The sequence below is a fragment of the Danio aesculapii genome, chromosome 2 (genome assembly GCF_903798145.1).
Source record: "Danio aesculapii chromosome 2, fDanAes4.1, whole genome shotgun sequence".
Classification (NCBI taxonomy): domain Eukaryota; kingdom Metazoa; phylum Chordata; class Actinopteri; order Cypriniformes; family Danionidae; genus Danio; species Danio aesculapii.
Genome location: NC_079436.1, coordinates 2,654,515 through 2,672,761, shown reverse-complemented (window position 1 = coordinate 2,672,761; position 18,247 = coordinate 2,654,515). Strand labels below are relative to the sequence as shown.

General features: G+C 36.2%; 1 protein-coding gene across 1 annotated transcript in view; it reads right to left on the bottom strand.

Annotated features, from left to right (window-relative positions):
- LOC130239521 (corticotropin-releasing factor receptor 2) overlaps positions 1-18,247 on the bottom strand; it is a 110,659-nt gene that overhangs the window by 53,893 nt on the left and 38,519 nt on the right. The window contains exon 3 of the mRNA XM_056470767.1: positions 559-644. Within this exon, the coding sequence (XP_056326742.1) occupies positions 559-644 (86 nt within the window). The remainder of the gene's footprint in view (positions 1-558; positions 645-18,247) is intronic.

Below are 18,247 nucleotides of genomic sequence, written 5' to 3'. Positions count from 1 at the left end.
AGTTTTAACAGCAGACGGCGCTCTAGACTAGTATTTAACAGCAGATGGCGCTCTAGGCTAGTTTTTTAACAGCAGACTGTGCACTAGGCTAGTTTTAACAGCAGACGGCGCTCTAGACTAGTATTTAACAGCAGACGGCGCTCAAGTCTAGTTTTAACAGCAGACGGCGCTCTAGGCTAGTTTAACAGCAGACAGCGCTCTGGGCTAGTTTTTAACAGCTGACAGCGCTCTAGGCTATTTTTTAACAGCAGATGGCGCTATAGTCTAGTTTTTTAACAGCAGACAGCGCTTTAGGCTAGTTTTTAACAGCAGATGGCGCTCTAGGCTAGTTTCTAGGCTAACTTCTGCAGCTGTCATGCAAGTCATGTAAGTTGGCTTTTCTGGCAGACAGACAGACAGACAGGCAGACAGACAGACAGAAGACAGACAGACAGAAGACAGACAGGAAGGCAGACAGGCAGACAGACAGACAGACAGACAGAAGACAGACAGACAGACAGACAGACAGACAGACAGACAGACAGACAGACAGACAGACAGACAGACCGATCCCCTGACCTTCTCCTCTAGAATGGGCTCACAGTTGGAGTAGTTGCTCTTCAGTGCCCATGTGCCGTTCTCCAAACACTCTCTGTAAGCGATTCCTGCAAACAATCACAACAATCAACAGTTCAGGCAGCAGTTTGCAGCTCTGGAACTTTCTGAATTGACATTTGTCCACTCTTTGAAGAGCTGCAGACCCAATCTACAGTAAACCTTCAAGTTTGACTTTTTGGATCTTTCCTTTCCACTTGAGTGTTTGCTGCACAAAATCTGTGGAGTCACAGAAGGATTTGCTTAGTTTCATATTCCTGTGAGTTATTTTGCATATTTGAAAATCCACAGGGCTTAAATGCTGTGGCTTTGCTCTTTCCCCCTCTTTTCATTACATGGAAAGTCTCTTATCTCTTTTCCAAGCTAATAGAGAGACTTAATAGACAGACTTGAAAATTCACAATTAGTCAGCTTGATTAATGTCCATGCACAGAATGTGCACAGCATATTACTATTATACCAAGGATGTCATCACTAGTGTTTATTTATTTATTTATTTATTTATTTATTTATTTATTTATTTATTTATTTATTTATTTATTTATTATTATTATTATTATTATTGTTATTATTATTATTATTATTATTATTATTATTATTATTATAATTGGGAGTAGTATGTTTATTATTAGTATTATTATTATTATTATAATTGGGAATAGTATGTTTATTATTATTATTATTTATTTAATTACTATTTATTATTATTATTATTATTATTATTATTATTATTATTATTATAATTGGGAGTAGTATGTTTATTATTATTATTATTTATTTAATTACTATTTATTATTATTATTATTATTATTATTATAATTGGGAGTAGTATGTTTATTATTAGTATTATTATTATTATTATAATTGGGAGTAGTATGTTTATTATTATTATTATTTATTTAATTACTATTTATTATTATTATTATTATTATTATTATAATTGGGAGTAGTATGTTTATTATTATTATTATTTATTTAATTACTATTTATTATTATTATTATTATTATTATTATTATTATTATTATTATTATTATTATTATTATTATTATTATTATTATTATTATTGGGAGTAGTATGTTTATTATTAGTATTATTATTATTATTATAATTGGGAGTAGTATGTTTATTATTATTATTATTTATTTAATTACTATTTATTATTATTATTATTATTATTATTATAATTGGGAGTAGTATGTTTATTATTATTATTATTATTTATTTAATTACTATTTATTATTAATATTATTATTATTATTATTATTATTATTATTATTATTATTATTATTATAATTATTATTATTATTGGGAGTAGTATGTTTATTATTATTATTTATTTATTTTATTACTATTTATTATTATTATTATTATTATCATCATTATTGGTAGAAATATGTTTATTATTTATTTATTTATTTATTTATTTATTAACATTAGTAGTAGTTGTAGTGATTATTATTATTATTATTGATATTATTTCATGTATGTAAGATATTATTAAAAGTATGTGAATAATTACAACAACAACCACAATTATTATTATTATTATTAATATTAGTATCATTATTATTTTCTGTCCACGAAGACATCAAAAAGAAGACATTAAACTGATTTGTCACTCATTTTGGTTTGTGTCAAGTAGTCATAAAAAGACATATCTCAAACAATGTCATGTCTGTGTTCTTTGTCACGATTATAAAGGTTTTACCAATTCTGACAGTAGACTTTGTTCATTACTTTTAATCCCTGAAAAACATGGTTCGTAAATCTTCTGTGATATGTCAGCCACAAAAGACACTTTACACAAATAATATAACACACTATACAGTATAAACAGTTGAGGGCAAAATTATTCACCCTATTGTGAAATATTTATTCTTATTCAAATATTTCCCAAATGATGTTGAACAGATTCAGGAATTTTTCACAGTATTTCTGTAATATTTTTTCTTCTGGAGAAAGTCTTATTTGTTTTATTTTGGCTAGAATAAAAGAATAATTTTTAAAAAACATGTTAAGGTCAATATTATTAGCCCCTTAAGCACTATTTGTTTAGGATTGTCTACAGAACAAACCACTGTTATACAACGACTTGCCTAATTACACCAACTTTACCCTAATTAACCTAGTTTAACCTTTAAATGTCACTTTAAGCTGAATACTAGTATCTTGAAGAATATCTAGTCAAATAGCATGTCCTGTCATCATGGCAAAGAGAAAAGAAATCAGTTATTAGACTTCATCTGTATATAGATAGTGACTGATGTCTGGTGCAGTTGTATCCTGCAATAATGTAATGCTCAGTGTTTTGTTTACAGAGTCTTCACTGATTGTCAGGTCATGTGATTCTTGCTGAAGTTTCGTTGTGTGCTTAATCTGACTGGAAGACACTTGGAAGGAGCACACTGCAGGACATACATGGACTCTGTCGGTCTGTAAAAGCAAGGCTATAATTTGTCTGGGAAAATCTCCTGAAGCCACTGGACAGATGTGTTGTTCACCCTCGCTCAGATTACTATATGTCTGGAAAACGTTCGCAAAAGACAACAGCTGAAATAGCCCTGTTGGAACAGTTTGTAACACATCCATGTTTTATAGATGTGGAGCGACATAATACTTGTAAGTCCAGTTCTGACAGTAGCTGGGGACACTATTTTCAACATTTCTTAGTCATTCATGTGTGATTATATTGTTCTTTAAATATCAAATGGATGCATTTTTGGACAAAAAAAATACTGATTTCTTTTTTTTATGTAGAAGACAGCATCAAGCCAGGTCAGCATTAAGATTGCAATTTGTGATAAAATTATCCACCATGAACCCTCTTCTAGCCCTCGCTTGGGAGGAAAAAACATCCCTACTAGAGTGCGCATAAGGAAGACCTCCATTAGACCAGGAGCAGGAAAACGCAACAGAAGAAATGTCAGATCGAAAAGGGTAGTGGACTGAATCCAAAGCCATGTTCTTTGCTACTACTGAAACATTTTGACGCTGACAAAGGACAAAGGCATATACAGTTGAAGTCAGAATTATTAGCCCCCCCTTGAATTTTATTTATTTATTTTTTATATTTCCCAAATGATGTTTAACAGAGCAAGGAAATTTTCACAGTATGTCTGATAATATTTTTTCTTGTGGAGAATTTTTTCTTATTTGTTTTATTTCGGCTAGAATAAAAGCAGTTTTTAATTTTTTAGGAACCATTTTAAGGTCAAAATTATTAGCCCCTTAAGCTCTATTTTTTATGATAGTCTACATAACAAACCATCGATATACAATAACTTGCCTATTTACCCTAACCTGCCTAGTTAACCTAATTAACCGAGTGAAGCCTTTAAATTAGGATCTGTGTCAGACTGCTAAGGTGTATCTACCTTTTCTCCTCGATGACCTTGAGGATCTGCTCTGATAGTGCAGTCACATTCTGTATTGAGAGATGTTTTGATAGAGATGAGTTATTAAAACTATTATGAGTAAAAATGTGTTGAAGAAATCTGCTCTCCGTTAAACATAAATTGGGGAAAAATAAACAGGGAGCTAATAATTCTGACTTCAACTGTACACATATATTTTTAGATTTTATATATATATATATATATATATATATATATATATATATATATATATATAAATAATGGCTATATGCTTCCTTACAACCAATTTTTCTTCATCGCATTTCTAATCATAGTAGTTTTAATAACTCATCTCTAATAACTGATTTATTTTATCTTTGCCATGATGAGAGCAAATAATATTGTACTATATATATTCTTCAAGACACTAGTATTCAGCTTAAAGTGACATTTACAGGCTTAACTAGGTTAATTACATTAAAGTTAGGGTAATTAGGCAAGTCATTATGAAAAAAATATTGCTAAAGGGGGCTAATAATATTGACCTTAAAATAGTTTTAAAAAAATTAAAAACTGCTTTTATTTTAGCTGAAATAAAACAAAATAAGACTTTCTCAAGAAGAAAAAATATATATATTATAAAAATAATAATATAAATACTGTGAAAAATTCCTTACTCATAAAGTTAATCATCATTTGGGAAATATTAGAAAAGGGGGAAAAAAACACAATTACATAATACTTTTTTAAATTTAATTAAAATTAATTATTTATAACAATGGGAATCATTTACAATATTTAAGTCAACTACATAAATACTTGTCTCACGGGCATAAGAAACAGATATAAGGAGCTTGAAATGTCTACCTTGAGATGCAGCAATTCAGTTTTTGTAAACAAATATTATCTGGAGCATCTACAGGACATCAAACCAAGTGGGTTTGCTATTTACATGGGGGACTTTATAACTGGAAAAAGTCCTTCGTAACTAGCTTTGTAAGTGCTTCACTATTGAGGAAACGCATCTGCTAGTGCACATGTTTAAAGTGAGCAAGCAAGCCATCTAAAAAATGAGACAGATCCCACCAAAGCAGTGGTGAAGGTGAAGAAGGGGTCGGATGAGGTAGCGGTTTTTATATTTATATTTTATTTATATTTTAATACAATAATAATACTTTAAATTTTAATCCCTACATTTTCATATTTAAATAAATTCATGTGCTGCTGCGCATCCCTGTGTTTAAAAAGCAAAGTTTATTCACATTTTGAACCCTCCTATCACTAAAATGTAATAAAAGTATTGAACAAGTCACCATTTTTTCCTAGAAAACATATTTCTAAAGGTGCTGTTGACTTGAAATTTTCACTGGAGGTTGGTAACAACCAAATAAATCCATATATGCAAAGAAAACAAATCTAATTAGTTTAAAAGTTAAAAAAGTATTGAACACATGAAGAAAGGGTGGTGGAGAAAGGCAGTGAAAGCCCAGACAGCAGCTGAAATCTCTCAGTAAATCTTCTGCAACCCTTGAATTATATTACTCTGAACCTGCAAGACTGTAAGGCTAATACCTTTGATATTTAAACAACATCACAGATGACGTAAAAATGATACCTGTGTCAGGGCTAAAGCTTGCAAAAAAAACTTGCGTCACACCATTAGTCTAATACACTTGGTTTTGGATGGCAAAGCTACAATCAGGAGATGCACTTTGTCTTCTCTCATTCCCAAAAACACATCTGAAAGCAGGACTATCAACAGAATGACAATCAAGCTGACTATTGGTGACTGCTACACCAGAGATGGTCAGAGACGGAAAACACTACATAGGGCACTTTAAACAGTCTAGATGTTATGAGGGAGGTTCACAGATGGCAAGAATAAAACATACATCCTAAAGCTCTTCTCTCCAACAACAACAACAACAACAACAACAACAACAACAACAACAACAACAACAACAACAACAAAAATGTGGTCAAAATATGACTCTCTCTCTAAATGATCTATGTGGGGGTCAGAATAATGGGGTGGACCACAAAACAAATCATACAATACACCCAAAACTACCGTAGGAATGTTAGGAACAGATAACCATCTTTTGAGGAAGGAAAAAAACAATAGTGACAGAGGTGTCAGACTCTTGGTAGCTGAAGCCTGTAAAGAGGGCTTTGGTTGATTAAGCAACCACTCAGGACCACAGGAGGCCGTGTAATTGCCTGACAGTGCATAGACAGAGATGTGTGGAGGCTTGTCAGAGCCTGACATGCAAGAACAGCAGGAAAACTGGATTCATCTCAATCTTTAAGGCTTAAAACTTAGGAGTCTTAGGAGCGTCACTCATAATTTACAACTAATTGTGCTAATGTTTAGGAAGTTTTCAGCTATTCAGTTATTCACCAAACTTGTTCATGTGAATTTGCATGAATATGTTGGAAAATTAGAGTGGCTGCATCCAAAATCGCCTACCACTCGAGTCCATGCTACATTTGACATTGAATTTACTACACAACCATTAGAAAAGACACACACGTTTCATTCACTGTATTTAAAATATTGATTAAAGTTCAAATCATTTTTTAGTCACCAAACATCTTCAAAAATAGAAAGATAATTCATTTCAAGAGTTCGCACTTAGATATGCTTGGCGTTTAAAGCAGGTTTGGCATGCTGTCTGGGAGAGAACCCTGAGCTCGGAGATATTTGAGCCCAGGGCTCCCGCCCGGTCGATAAGCATATCAGGAGATCCGAGATCAGGTAGGTCTCGAGAGCTCCCCCTTTAGAAAAGGGAGGAAAAGGAGGAGATGGGGTGGAAGGGGGGATTCTTCCAAACGAAGATAGAGCAGTAGGGAGAAAATGATCCATTTATAGTAAACTAGGATCACTCTGATTGGATTATTACTGATTACAGATGAGATTACAGATTACACATTTTTCTGCAGTTTTCGTTTTCGTGAATCCACTAGAGGCCGCTGTGTATGCTTTTTGAAATCTCAAATTTCTCTTGCGAGTGCCATTTGCGCCTGCTGTTCTCGCGTAAACCCACCAGAGGCCGCTGTGACTGACTTTTTGACACACTTTTTGACTAATCGACTGACCCACCCTCCCCCTTCCCTAAACCCAACCAATTTTATTAATTGACCAGCGCCCACCCACTTCCCTAAACCCAACCAACACATTTCAAAAGCAATCCAGAAAAAGAAAAGCCCTCGTCTGATTTTTACCATGTTTTCAGATTTTACCACATTCTCACCCTGTTATTTACTTGTTTATTGTAGTTTTTGGATTCTGTTTTTGTTTTACCTGCTTTCTGGAATCGTTCTTCACCAGACTCGAACCCTGTCATCGTGGTCAACTCCTCTCTGCGTCTCAAATTCGCCAATGTACATGGCAAGCTAACGGGACAAACTGGTTACAGCCGGAAAGCCGTCTGTATGGAAGTAAGCGGTCAGCTGGTAAGCTCAAAAGGAACAGCGTCCCACCGCCCCGTAGCGTTCGTTTAAAAAATGAAATGCAGCCATACGTACCTCTGGCTACATAATTTGCAGTCTCCAGAAACAAGGGCTACGTTTTAGAATGAGCCTATGTTGGGAAAAAGTTCTCAGACTTTGGTTTCCCCCTGTTGTAACCACAATGTAATAGTCATGTAAACTGTAAGTAAGTAAGTAAAGGTTTATTTATATAGGACCTTTCCCAGACATTGAGTCACAAAGTGCTTTACAAGAGAAAACAAGTAAAAGAACACATGACAATAAAAGAAGGCATGTTAAAACATATTAAAACTAATTAAAAATCCAAATACAGAAACACTAATACTGTTAATTAAAAGCTTGACCAAAAAGGTGAGTTTAAATGCTTTTTAAAAAGTTCAACTGATCCCAGAGTTCTCAGTGCTATCGGGAGAGACTTCCAGAGCCATGGGGCCACCACACCTTTAGTCTTAAGACGAGTTCTGGGAATGACTAAAAGGTCTTTGCCAGAAGACCTCAGAGACCAGCTACATGAGTGACTGCTTAAAAGATCTTGAATATACAGGGGTGCTTGACCATGCAGAGCTCTATATGAACTCTGAAACACACTCCAGCATCACCAGAGATGTTTTTTTTCCTGGATGCACAGTTGCACCCAAACATGCACAAACCTGCTGCTGTCTGAATACAGAATGTGACTGCACTATCAGAGCAGATCCTCAAGGTCATCGAGGAGAAATGGTAGATACACCTCAGCAGTCTGACACAGATCCTAATTTAGCCTTCCTCACATCAGGAGAGTATAGAGAAGATACAACGTGACCCAACATGCATAATGGAGTATGAAATGTGACATCGAATGGCCATTTTACACAAATAATACATTTTATAGGAATTTTTAACACAGTTGTGTGTGAATATAAGCAGCTTCTAATGGTAAAAATGAATCAAACATGTATGTTTATAATCACACTTGATAAAAACAGTCTGCAGGAACACTTTGATTTGACTAGTGTATTGACTAGTGACCATCTCTCCCTCATTTGCATAGGATGTTAGTCTTGCTTTTGAATATGCCACTATGCTGACACACAGGCACTTGAAGCTCCACCCTTTTTCGAAAAGAGCACAATCTCATTTGAATTTAAAGCGACAGTCGCCAAAACGCCACAGTTAGGACCACAATTAAGCCTAAAAGGAGCAATTTCAAAGAGTTAAGACTTCAGTTTCTGACCATATCTTTAACTTTTTATACCCATTGGAATTATAGTCGATGAACAATTGAGAATACATAAGATTTGAGGAGTCATTGCAAAGTATAACCATAACAGAGTGAAACTCTAGTATTTGCATGTGTTTTAAAGGCATTTTAAGAGAGTGTAAAGTAGAGTTTGCCGATAGACATCATGATGCTGAGCCGGCATCGTGATCTTCCGCCCTGTCCCAGCAGCAACCCACTCGCGAATAATACACCCAGCCCGTTTACACTAATACGTCTTAGTTTTAACATGGCATTTTAGAACTGAAAATGATCCACATCCACACTCCAAACTCCTCAGAGTCCAAGGTGGCAGTGGACCGTGATAATCAAGACCCAAAGAGATCATACAGTGGGCCGGGCTTCTGCAAGCCCTCACATGCAAGTTTAAAAGATTAACATTACACACACACATAGCAAAGAAATCAAGAGAGAAATCTGTCATATCTCCATAATTTCAAAGTCAACACTGAATCCCCAGAATCTAATCTCATTTGGAACTTCTACACGCGCAGTGCTAGTTATGATTGAGGAGAGCCAATCTCCCTTGAGCAAATCACTTTCATCATGGGGTTCCTGCAGCGTGAAACGTAGAATAAGCTATTAAATGCAGTCTGAATGAGACGATAGCCCATACACTTAAAAGAATCATCTTTCACGGTGTCAAAATTAACATATAGTACAGCAACCGTCCCCTTCTAATCGCAGAAACACCTTCGTTCCCATTGATTCTTATGTATGTTCTTATGTCTATTTCGTTTGAGTGTTAATAACTTCAAACCATCTAGAAAAAGGCGTTTGGACACAAGGAAAGGATAGATCTTCACATGCATGCATTTTGTAACACAAAATGCAGCAAATTCTCTTCACGCACATTTATCCATGAGAGAAAGTTCCTACAAAAGAAGGACTATAAAAACAAACAAACCTACTAAACTAAAAAAAAGGAAAGATAATGAAAAGAACACAAGAAACTCTCAAGAAAAATAAGTCTCTGAAGCTCTCAAAAGAAAAACAAAACAAAAAAAAAGACAAACATTAACAACCCGTGCTCATTGCAGATACGTACCCGGGTCTACAATTCTGGGGATAGCGAAATACGTAACTTGAGGTCTGCTCGCAGTTTTTGCAAATCCACCACAGGCCGCTGTGTTCGCTTTTTGATGAAGTTTTTCTCGCATGTCCTCTTCTGGCTTAAATCCACCAGAGGGCGTAATATATACTTCAGCCATACAGGAGTGTGTTTCCCAAACAACGACATAACTCGCGGCTGAACTATTATAGTACGATGCATCGTTTGGGAAAAGAACAATGTAGTAAGGAGTGTTTCCCAAAACTGTAGTTTCTCTGTCGCAGATCCATTGTTTGAACCACGTTAGTTATAATGTAAAACATCCATAATGACGCTCCAAACGGGGTGGAGTAACTACTTCTTTAGAGAAAAAAACATGATTTTTTTGGTGCAAATTATATTGTTTTACACACACACACGCATTAAAAAAATCCTGTATTAATTTTGGTGAAAACATGCACTCGTTTTTCATATTAACTGAAATATATGTAAACAACAGATATAGGATCTATATAAGTTTCATTTACAAATATTATCGAGAATAGTCCATGTAAAAACACTGAGCTAACACGTATTCTAATCTCATATATACATTCTATAAATCATTAATGGTTGTAGGCTAATTTTACAGTAGGCTATTTATTAAGAAATGAAAAAAAAAACTATGTAATAATAATATTTGTTATTAATAATAAATATTATTTAATTCGTTAATTCAAAACACAATTCGTAAATACAACACAAGTAAAAATCATAGATATTTTTGCCAAATTTGCTAAATTCTCACCAAATTTTCACCAAATTTAATATTTTAGTTGAATTTGTGTGTTTATGAATTGCATTTTGAATTTACGAATTGGATTTGTGTATTTACGACTCATGTTTTGAACTTACAAATTGGATTTTGTAAGTGTGAATTGTGTTTTTTTTCTGTAAATGGTTTATTTTTGAGACTGATCTGTCTCCATATTCTGACACTATAACATTCATGCTTTACAACCGTTTTTCTTTTTCGCTACAATTGTTTTGACAATTGTAAATATTAAATAAATACGATACGCTTATTTTTATGTATGAACGAACATTGAGAACGAACAATATGGATTGTAAATTACATTTTAAACAGTTTCAAATTATTAACCATGCACCATGTTATTGCACACCAGGACACAACAAATTGACATGAGCACTGCAACACTGACTGCCAGTCCAGAATTAGCCTTATAAAGCTGATGTAGATGCTTATGATGTGGCAGCTTGGTTGCTTCCACCACTGCTTTCTGCCTTTTAAGAGTCATAGAAACATCCGGAGATGAAACTGGAAACATAATGAGCTGGTTTTCAGGTCATCCAAGCCTATCTGTTACGAGGGACTCTTTGATGTGTATATTAGAAACTGTAGGCGCTACATATCTTATCACCTTCGCCAACAGCTTCTGGGGGGAAAAGAACAAGAGTTGCACCCCTGCTAAGCCATTTATTATACTGCCATTTGGGTAAAACATGTATATATATATATATATATATATATATATATATATATATATATATATATATATATATATATATATATATATATATATATATATATATATATATATATATATATATATGCTAAGTAGAGCAATTAGTCACTTCCCAATAGCATGCTTGATCCTAAAATCAAGATGCAATCTGACCTGGCAGTAAACACTGTGGTAAAGTAGCATGATCTCATTGCAAATCCTTTGAGGCCTTATCGCAAGAAAGTCATACAATATCTCTTGAATATTTTAATTGTATCCCAGATTCTCCATCATAACAAGCAGATTAGGTGAAGATCAAATGGAGAGTTTAGCTCTAGCGCCCTGCATCCCAGATCTGTCTCCTCATCTCGGCTACATCTTTTCAGCTTCAGTTTTAAATGAAACCCGTTTAATTAAACACACCAGAACAGTCATACGGTAGATCTACAAGTTTATCTTAAAAAATGGAGATTTTATGTGATCCTGATGGAAGAGGATACAGGTACTTGACTGGCCTGCCTGCAGTCCCGACCTGTCTCCAATAGAGAAGTGCAAAATGTGACAACCAAGACCTAATTTCCTCATCTTGACTTGATCTCTTCAGCTTTTTAAAGTGAAACCCATTTAAATAAACACATCAGAACCGACATACACTAGATCTGCAAGTTGATCTTTAAAGTATGGAGAATATATTGGCAATATACACCCATTGGCCACTTTATTACTGAATGTAAACCTACTCTACAGTTTGTTGACACAACAGCCTAAGCAGCCGATCACATGATGGCAGATCTTTAAAGGGACAGTTCACCTAAAACCGAAAATTCTGTCATCATTTGCTCGCCCTTCACTTGTTTCAAATCTGTTTGTGTTTCTTTCTTCTGTTGAACACGTAAGTAGATACAACCCCAAATCAGAAAAAGTTGGGACAGTAAAAGCAAATAAAAAAGAAAGTAGTGATTTCCAAATTTACTTTGACTTGTATTTCATTGCAGACAATATGAACACAAAATATTTCATGTTTTATCTGGTCAACTTCATTTCATTTGTAAATATACATCCTTTCCTGTCATTCAGACCTGCAACACACTCCGAAAAAAGTTGGGACAGGAGCAGTTCAGGGCTAGTAATCGGGTAAATTGGTTAAATAATGATCCTGATCGAAGAGGACACTGGTACTTGACTGGACTGGCTGCAGTCCCGACCTGTCCCCAATAGAGAATGTATGGCACATTTTGAAGAAAGCCCTATGTTAACAGTGTCCAGAAGTGACCAAAGAAGAAAAGGATCATCTAGACTGTTACCAGCAATAAGCCCAAAAGCCAGGGTCTGTCATGATATGGGGTTGTGTCAGAGCCCTTGGCAAAGGTAACTTGCCCTTCTATGATGGCACCATTAATGGTGAAACGTACATAGGGATTTTGGGGCACCTTCTTTTGCAGGGACGTCCATGTGTATTTCAACAAGACAACGCAAAACCACATTCTGCACACATTACAAAGTCCTGGCTGTGGAGGAAGAGGATACAGATACTTGACTGGTCTGCGTGCAGTCCAGACCTGTCTCCAGTAGAGAATGTGTGGCCCATTTTGAAGTGCAAAATGGGACAATGAAGACCCCATACTGTTGCCCATCTTAAGACTTAAAAAAAAAAAAACAATAAAAATCATGAGTAACACATTAAATAATATTTGTTGTATTGTCTGCAATGAAATACAAGTCAAAGTAAATTTAAAAATCGTTACTTTCCTTTTTTATTTGCGTTTTCCATACTGTCCCAACCTTTTCTGATTTGGGGTTGTACATTGAATAAAGCTGGAAACATGTAACCACTGACGTCCATGATATTCGTTTCTCCTACTGCAGAAGTCAATGGTTTCAAGTGGTCAAGTTGAGCTTTGTTGTCATTCCATTACATGTGTGGACGTAAATTGAAACGACATGTCCTGAATAAAATGAACATCAAATAAATAAACAATCATAAAAATTAGCACAACACAACACTGTAAGCACAGTTTTTTACCTATACACAACTAACATCCTGGAGCCAAACTGCTTCCAGCAAGTTACTGTAAATTCTACAGGAAATTGTTAACAGTGTACTTTAAGAGGTATTTAAGGTTGAAAAAGTAAGTAGTGCAACTTGATCTGAGGTACGTTCACAATTAAACATCGTTTTCCTTACTGAGTCCTTGTAAGCTGGATTAAAGTACAGTGTCTGGTGCATATGGAGAGAGGAGTGTTTCTACAGGTGGTTTGTCAAGCCCACTCACCTGTGTAAGGCACACTTTAGAAATGCACAATGTTTTTCTAGAGATACAGAGTGATTGTAAGACAGTGGTGCATAGAGAGATGTTGTTCACCATTAAGTCATGTTAGCTAATGAATTAAACTCTTAACTAGCACAACCTTATTGTAAAGTGTTACTGATGCAAGATCAGTGTGGTTGAATGTGAGTGTTTACTGTATGTGGGAAGACTCACACTCTTTGCTTTGGTTTGGTTTCCAGCTACAGTTGTGCTGCAGGCAGTTGACTGTGTCCTCATTAGACCCCACATGGCTTGGGGGGAAAAGCTGAAACTCCTTCTATAATGCATCTGCACTGTTTGACCGTATCAGGAAAAATAGGCCGCTAACATTGTGTCTTGGATACTACATTAGGTAGCACTTTAGTTTAAGTAACAATTCACACTATTTACTACTGGGTTATTACATGTCTATAATTGAGATATTAACTGTTTATTAGCATTTATAAAGTATGAACTTATTCTACATCCCTAATCCTGCACTGTTAATGTTTCTAGTAAATTATACAGCATTTAACTGTAATATGAACTGTATGACAGTTATGCTGTATGTTACTGGATTTTAAAGTTGCATGGTGAAAATTACAGTATATTTTACAGTAAATATACACACACAATTCTGTAAATACATATACAGCAACATAAATGGTCTTCAATGCCTCCTCCTTCATCTTACCCCAGACATACTCAATAATGTTCATGTCTGGTGACTGGGCTGGCCAATCCTGGAGCACCTTGACCTTCTTTGCTTTCAGGAACTTTGATGTGGAGGCTAAAGTATGAGAAGGAGCGCTATCCTGCTGAAGAGTTTGCCCTCTCCTATTTTTTGCTGTAATTGATAGTTGAGTTACTGCATACCTCAACCCTCCCGTTTTTCCCAGGATTCTCCCGTATTTTACAGTTTTATCCCGCTGTCATCTCGTAAAGGTATTTTCCTGTATTTCTCCCATATTTTTTATCTTTCTGTGAAGAGCCAATCTTCCCTTTATACAGCCCATACCGCCGAACCACCAGGGGCCGCCCCTTGCTCTTACATGTGAATCTGTTCTGTGCTTTCATTTCATTTAGGCATGAAAACACTTTGAAATAAACATAAAAACGGCGCGATTCATTTCCTTTTAATTACAGGTGCCATTGCCCCTATGCAATCTTCAAAACAGTCAGTTCATGTACCGATGCATGACTGTCAGCTGATGCACTCCATAGTGATAAATAAATCACTTTCACTGTTTCCCAAACGGATTCTGTACATACGCGACTTGATGCGGATGCGTGTTTGCGTGTACAAAAGCTGATCTGGGATCAGTTAATTGTAAGGAGCGCGTCTGTCAGTCAGCGCTTATATATGCATTCACTGGTTAAGAGGTTGCATATGAAAGGCGACGATCGACGCACAACTTTAATGTATAGAAAGTGAATGCAGACATTTTAAAGAGCCCATATTATGGGTTTTTGAAAATGCCCTTCCATATAGTGTGTAACACAGCTCTAAGTGAAGTGAAATATCCAGCTAAGGCTTAAATCTGTAAGTGTACAGTGTTTAAAACTATTGATTCATCTATAAAAGAGTCGACTCATAGTGCTTCAAACGAGTCGTCTTGATAACGAGTCATTAGGTGTTTCGTGATGACGCGGCTACGAAACACAAGTAGTTGCTCGCGCAAACCCGGGAGATTTGAAACCTGCGGCCCCGCCCACTAACAGAAAAAAAGTCACAGACACACACAGAGACACACACAGACACCGGTCGAATGAAGTCACGCTGTGCAGATGGATATTATGGGCGGATGGGTAATCGCGGATATAACTGAGGACGCGGGTGGTGAGGGAGGTGTCGCCGCCGCGCCGTCTCTATTCTGGACGCGCCGGCCCTGTGTGTGTGCGTGTGTGTGTGTGTGTGTGTGTGTGTGTGTGTGTGTGTGTGAAAAGAGCAAGTAGACTGTGATGGGCTAGGAGATCTCCTCGCCAGTTCTTGGACTTTTTGCTCAATAAAATAGTTAGTCGTCGGTATTTTCCAGTCCATCGTCTGTGTTTACATTCACCCACTGGCAGCCAAAATCCACTATGAAGTGTGTATGCACTGTGACTACTTTTATATTGTTGATTATCTGCTGGCCATTTCACTCTGTCTCGTGCTGAAGCCTGTCAGTGTCGTCGACTAATCGCAGCAGGCTGTCATCGGTCCAATCAGCGCAGATTAGCTTCACGCTGAGGAGGGGTTTGGGAACAAATGAATCACTGAACGATTCATATGAGAGTCGCTGGGATAATTAGGTAAAAATAAATGCAGATTATAAGACCATCAAAGTGTTGTTTGACCTTGCATGCATATTAGACTGTTGTTGGAGACCCTTAAAACCTAAATATGACCCTATTTCATGTATAATATGGGCTCTTTAATATTAATTTCAGCGTGCTTTTATTTAAAATATATCAGAAATATGGGAAAATACTTAATGATATGATTGATATTGGGATAGAATGGTAAGATACGGGAGAATTTCGGCAAAAACAGGAGGGTTTACATGAATGAAGTGAACAGGAAGTGTTTGTGGAGAAACAGTTTTGCGAAATAACGCAAAACATCTTTGCGAGGGAACGCAAAAACCTTAAAAATATGTTTTCCTATCACTCAGTTTTTTTTCTTCCACCAATTTTTTCCCCCACCACCACCACCGTCTCTTCCAGGTCTCTGTACATTGCCTATATTCACTGAGAAACAGATAAAAATATTACTTTTCAAAATGGGGTGTACTCAATTACATTGAGCACTTTATAAATAGCTTAAACAAGTAGCAAGATAATTTTTTTAATATTCAGTTTTATTATGAACAACTTTGTAAAATAGATTTTTATGACGAGGGTAGGCATCAGTTTTGTATATTGTATGTTTTTCACAGTTCTCCTTTTTAAGTCAACTGTCAGTCAAAACGATGAATAGCAACATATCAGCACCCCGATTGGTCAGATCACATGTCAATCAATCTCCCGGCGAAAGGTCAGTTAAAAGGAAATCTAGATGCAGGGTCATTTAAAGAAATTAATGCAGCATTTTCCTTGCATCCCCTGTGAGGATCAATGACATTCTCTTCAGTTCCAGGAAAGAGCAAAGATTGACTATAATTTCTCCATTTATGTCAGGAGCTCAGATCAATGTGCAAAATCAATCTCTAGTTCCTGACATTTTGCATAAACAACAACACACACACACACTCCAATTCAGTCACATCTGCTGTGTTTTTTTATTAATTTTTTTTAAATGTTGCGCTCCATTACAACAAACATAATAAACAGTTTATTAGTCACATTTTACAATAAGATTTGATGCATTAATTAACATGAACTAATTATGACCAATACTTGTACAACATTTATTAATCATAGTTCAACATTCACTAATGCATGATTAACATCCAAATGTATGCTTATTAACATCAGTTAGTAGCGCAACACGGTGGCACAGTGGTTAACACTGTCGCCTCACTGTGAAAAGGTCTCCGGTTCGAGTCCTAGCTTGTCCAGTTGGCATTTCAGTGTGGAGTTTGCATGTTCTTCCCGTGTTGGTGTGGGTTTCCTCCGGGTGCTCTGGTTTCCTCCATAGTCCAAACACATGCGCTATAGGGGAATTGATTGAAACTAGATTGGCAGTAGTGTATGAGTGTATGTGTGTGAATGAGTGTGTATGGGTGTTTCCCAGTACTGGGTTGCAGCTGGAAGGGCATCCGCTGTGTAAAATTCCATATGTTGGAATAGTTGGTGGTTCATTCCGCTGTGGCGAACTCTGATAAATCAGAGACTAAGCTGACGGAAAATGAACGAATTTGTTTTCAGATGATGTTTAATGGGCGACGCAGTGGCGCAGTAGGTAGTGCTGCCACCTCACAGCAAGAAGGTAGCTGGTTCGAGCCTCGGCTAGGTCAGTTGGAGTTTCTGTTCTGCCTGTATTCACGTGGGTCCAAACCAAGCGGCAACCTCCCGCTCTCCCTCGGGAGGCCAATACGGAAGTAACAGAAACTGCAATTCATCAAAATTCCGCTAGTCCTGGCTCCATAATAGAGCAAGTTGCAATTGAGCCCACTGTTAGAATGGTCAACTTTACAGCAGAATAAAAGGTGTTTACAGCCTGGTACAAAGAACGATTTTGGGTCATATAGCTATTATTACCCTCCATGACAACTGTGAGGGGGGTGAATTTTTTTATAACTCATCCATTTCCTTTATATTAGGTTATATTAAGTTTGCATAATTAAGGGCGTGGCCACTTGAGTGACAGCTAGGTCTCGCTGGTCGCCGTCACTTCACCTCAGCTGAATCCGGCAGATTAGCCACTGATCTCGGCATATTCATCGTATTTTTGTTTTGTTTTATGTGGCTTTACACAGTCAGCTGCCTTTTGGACTTATTTCTTACAATTATCAGATGATATGGGATGCTGTGTGCATTTAATTGTGCTCACAAACCATTCATGTGGCCTCCGTTTCCCATGTGAGTAAAGTTATATACTTATACACCATCTCTATAAATGTGTGTGTTTTATTTAAGATCATTTATCATTAATATTTTTCTTTAGACCCTTAAAGCACTCCAGAATGTGACAGATTGATTAGCTGTAGGCTCTAGAACAGTCATCTGAAGCGTTGTCATACTGTGTTGTGCTGGATTTTATCAATAGTCCTGCATTTACCAA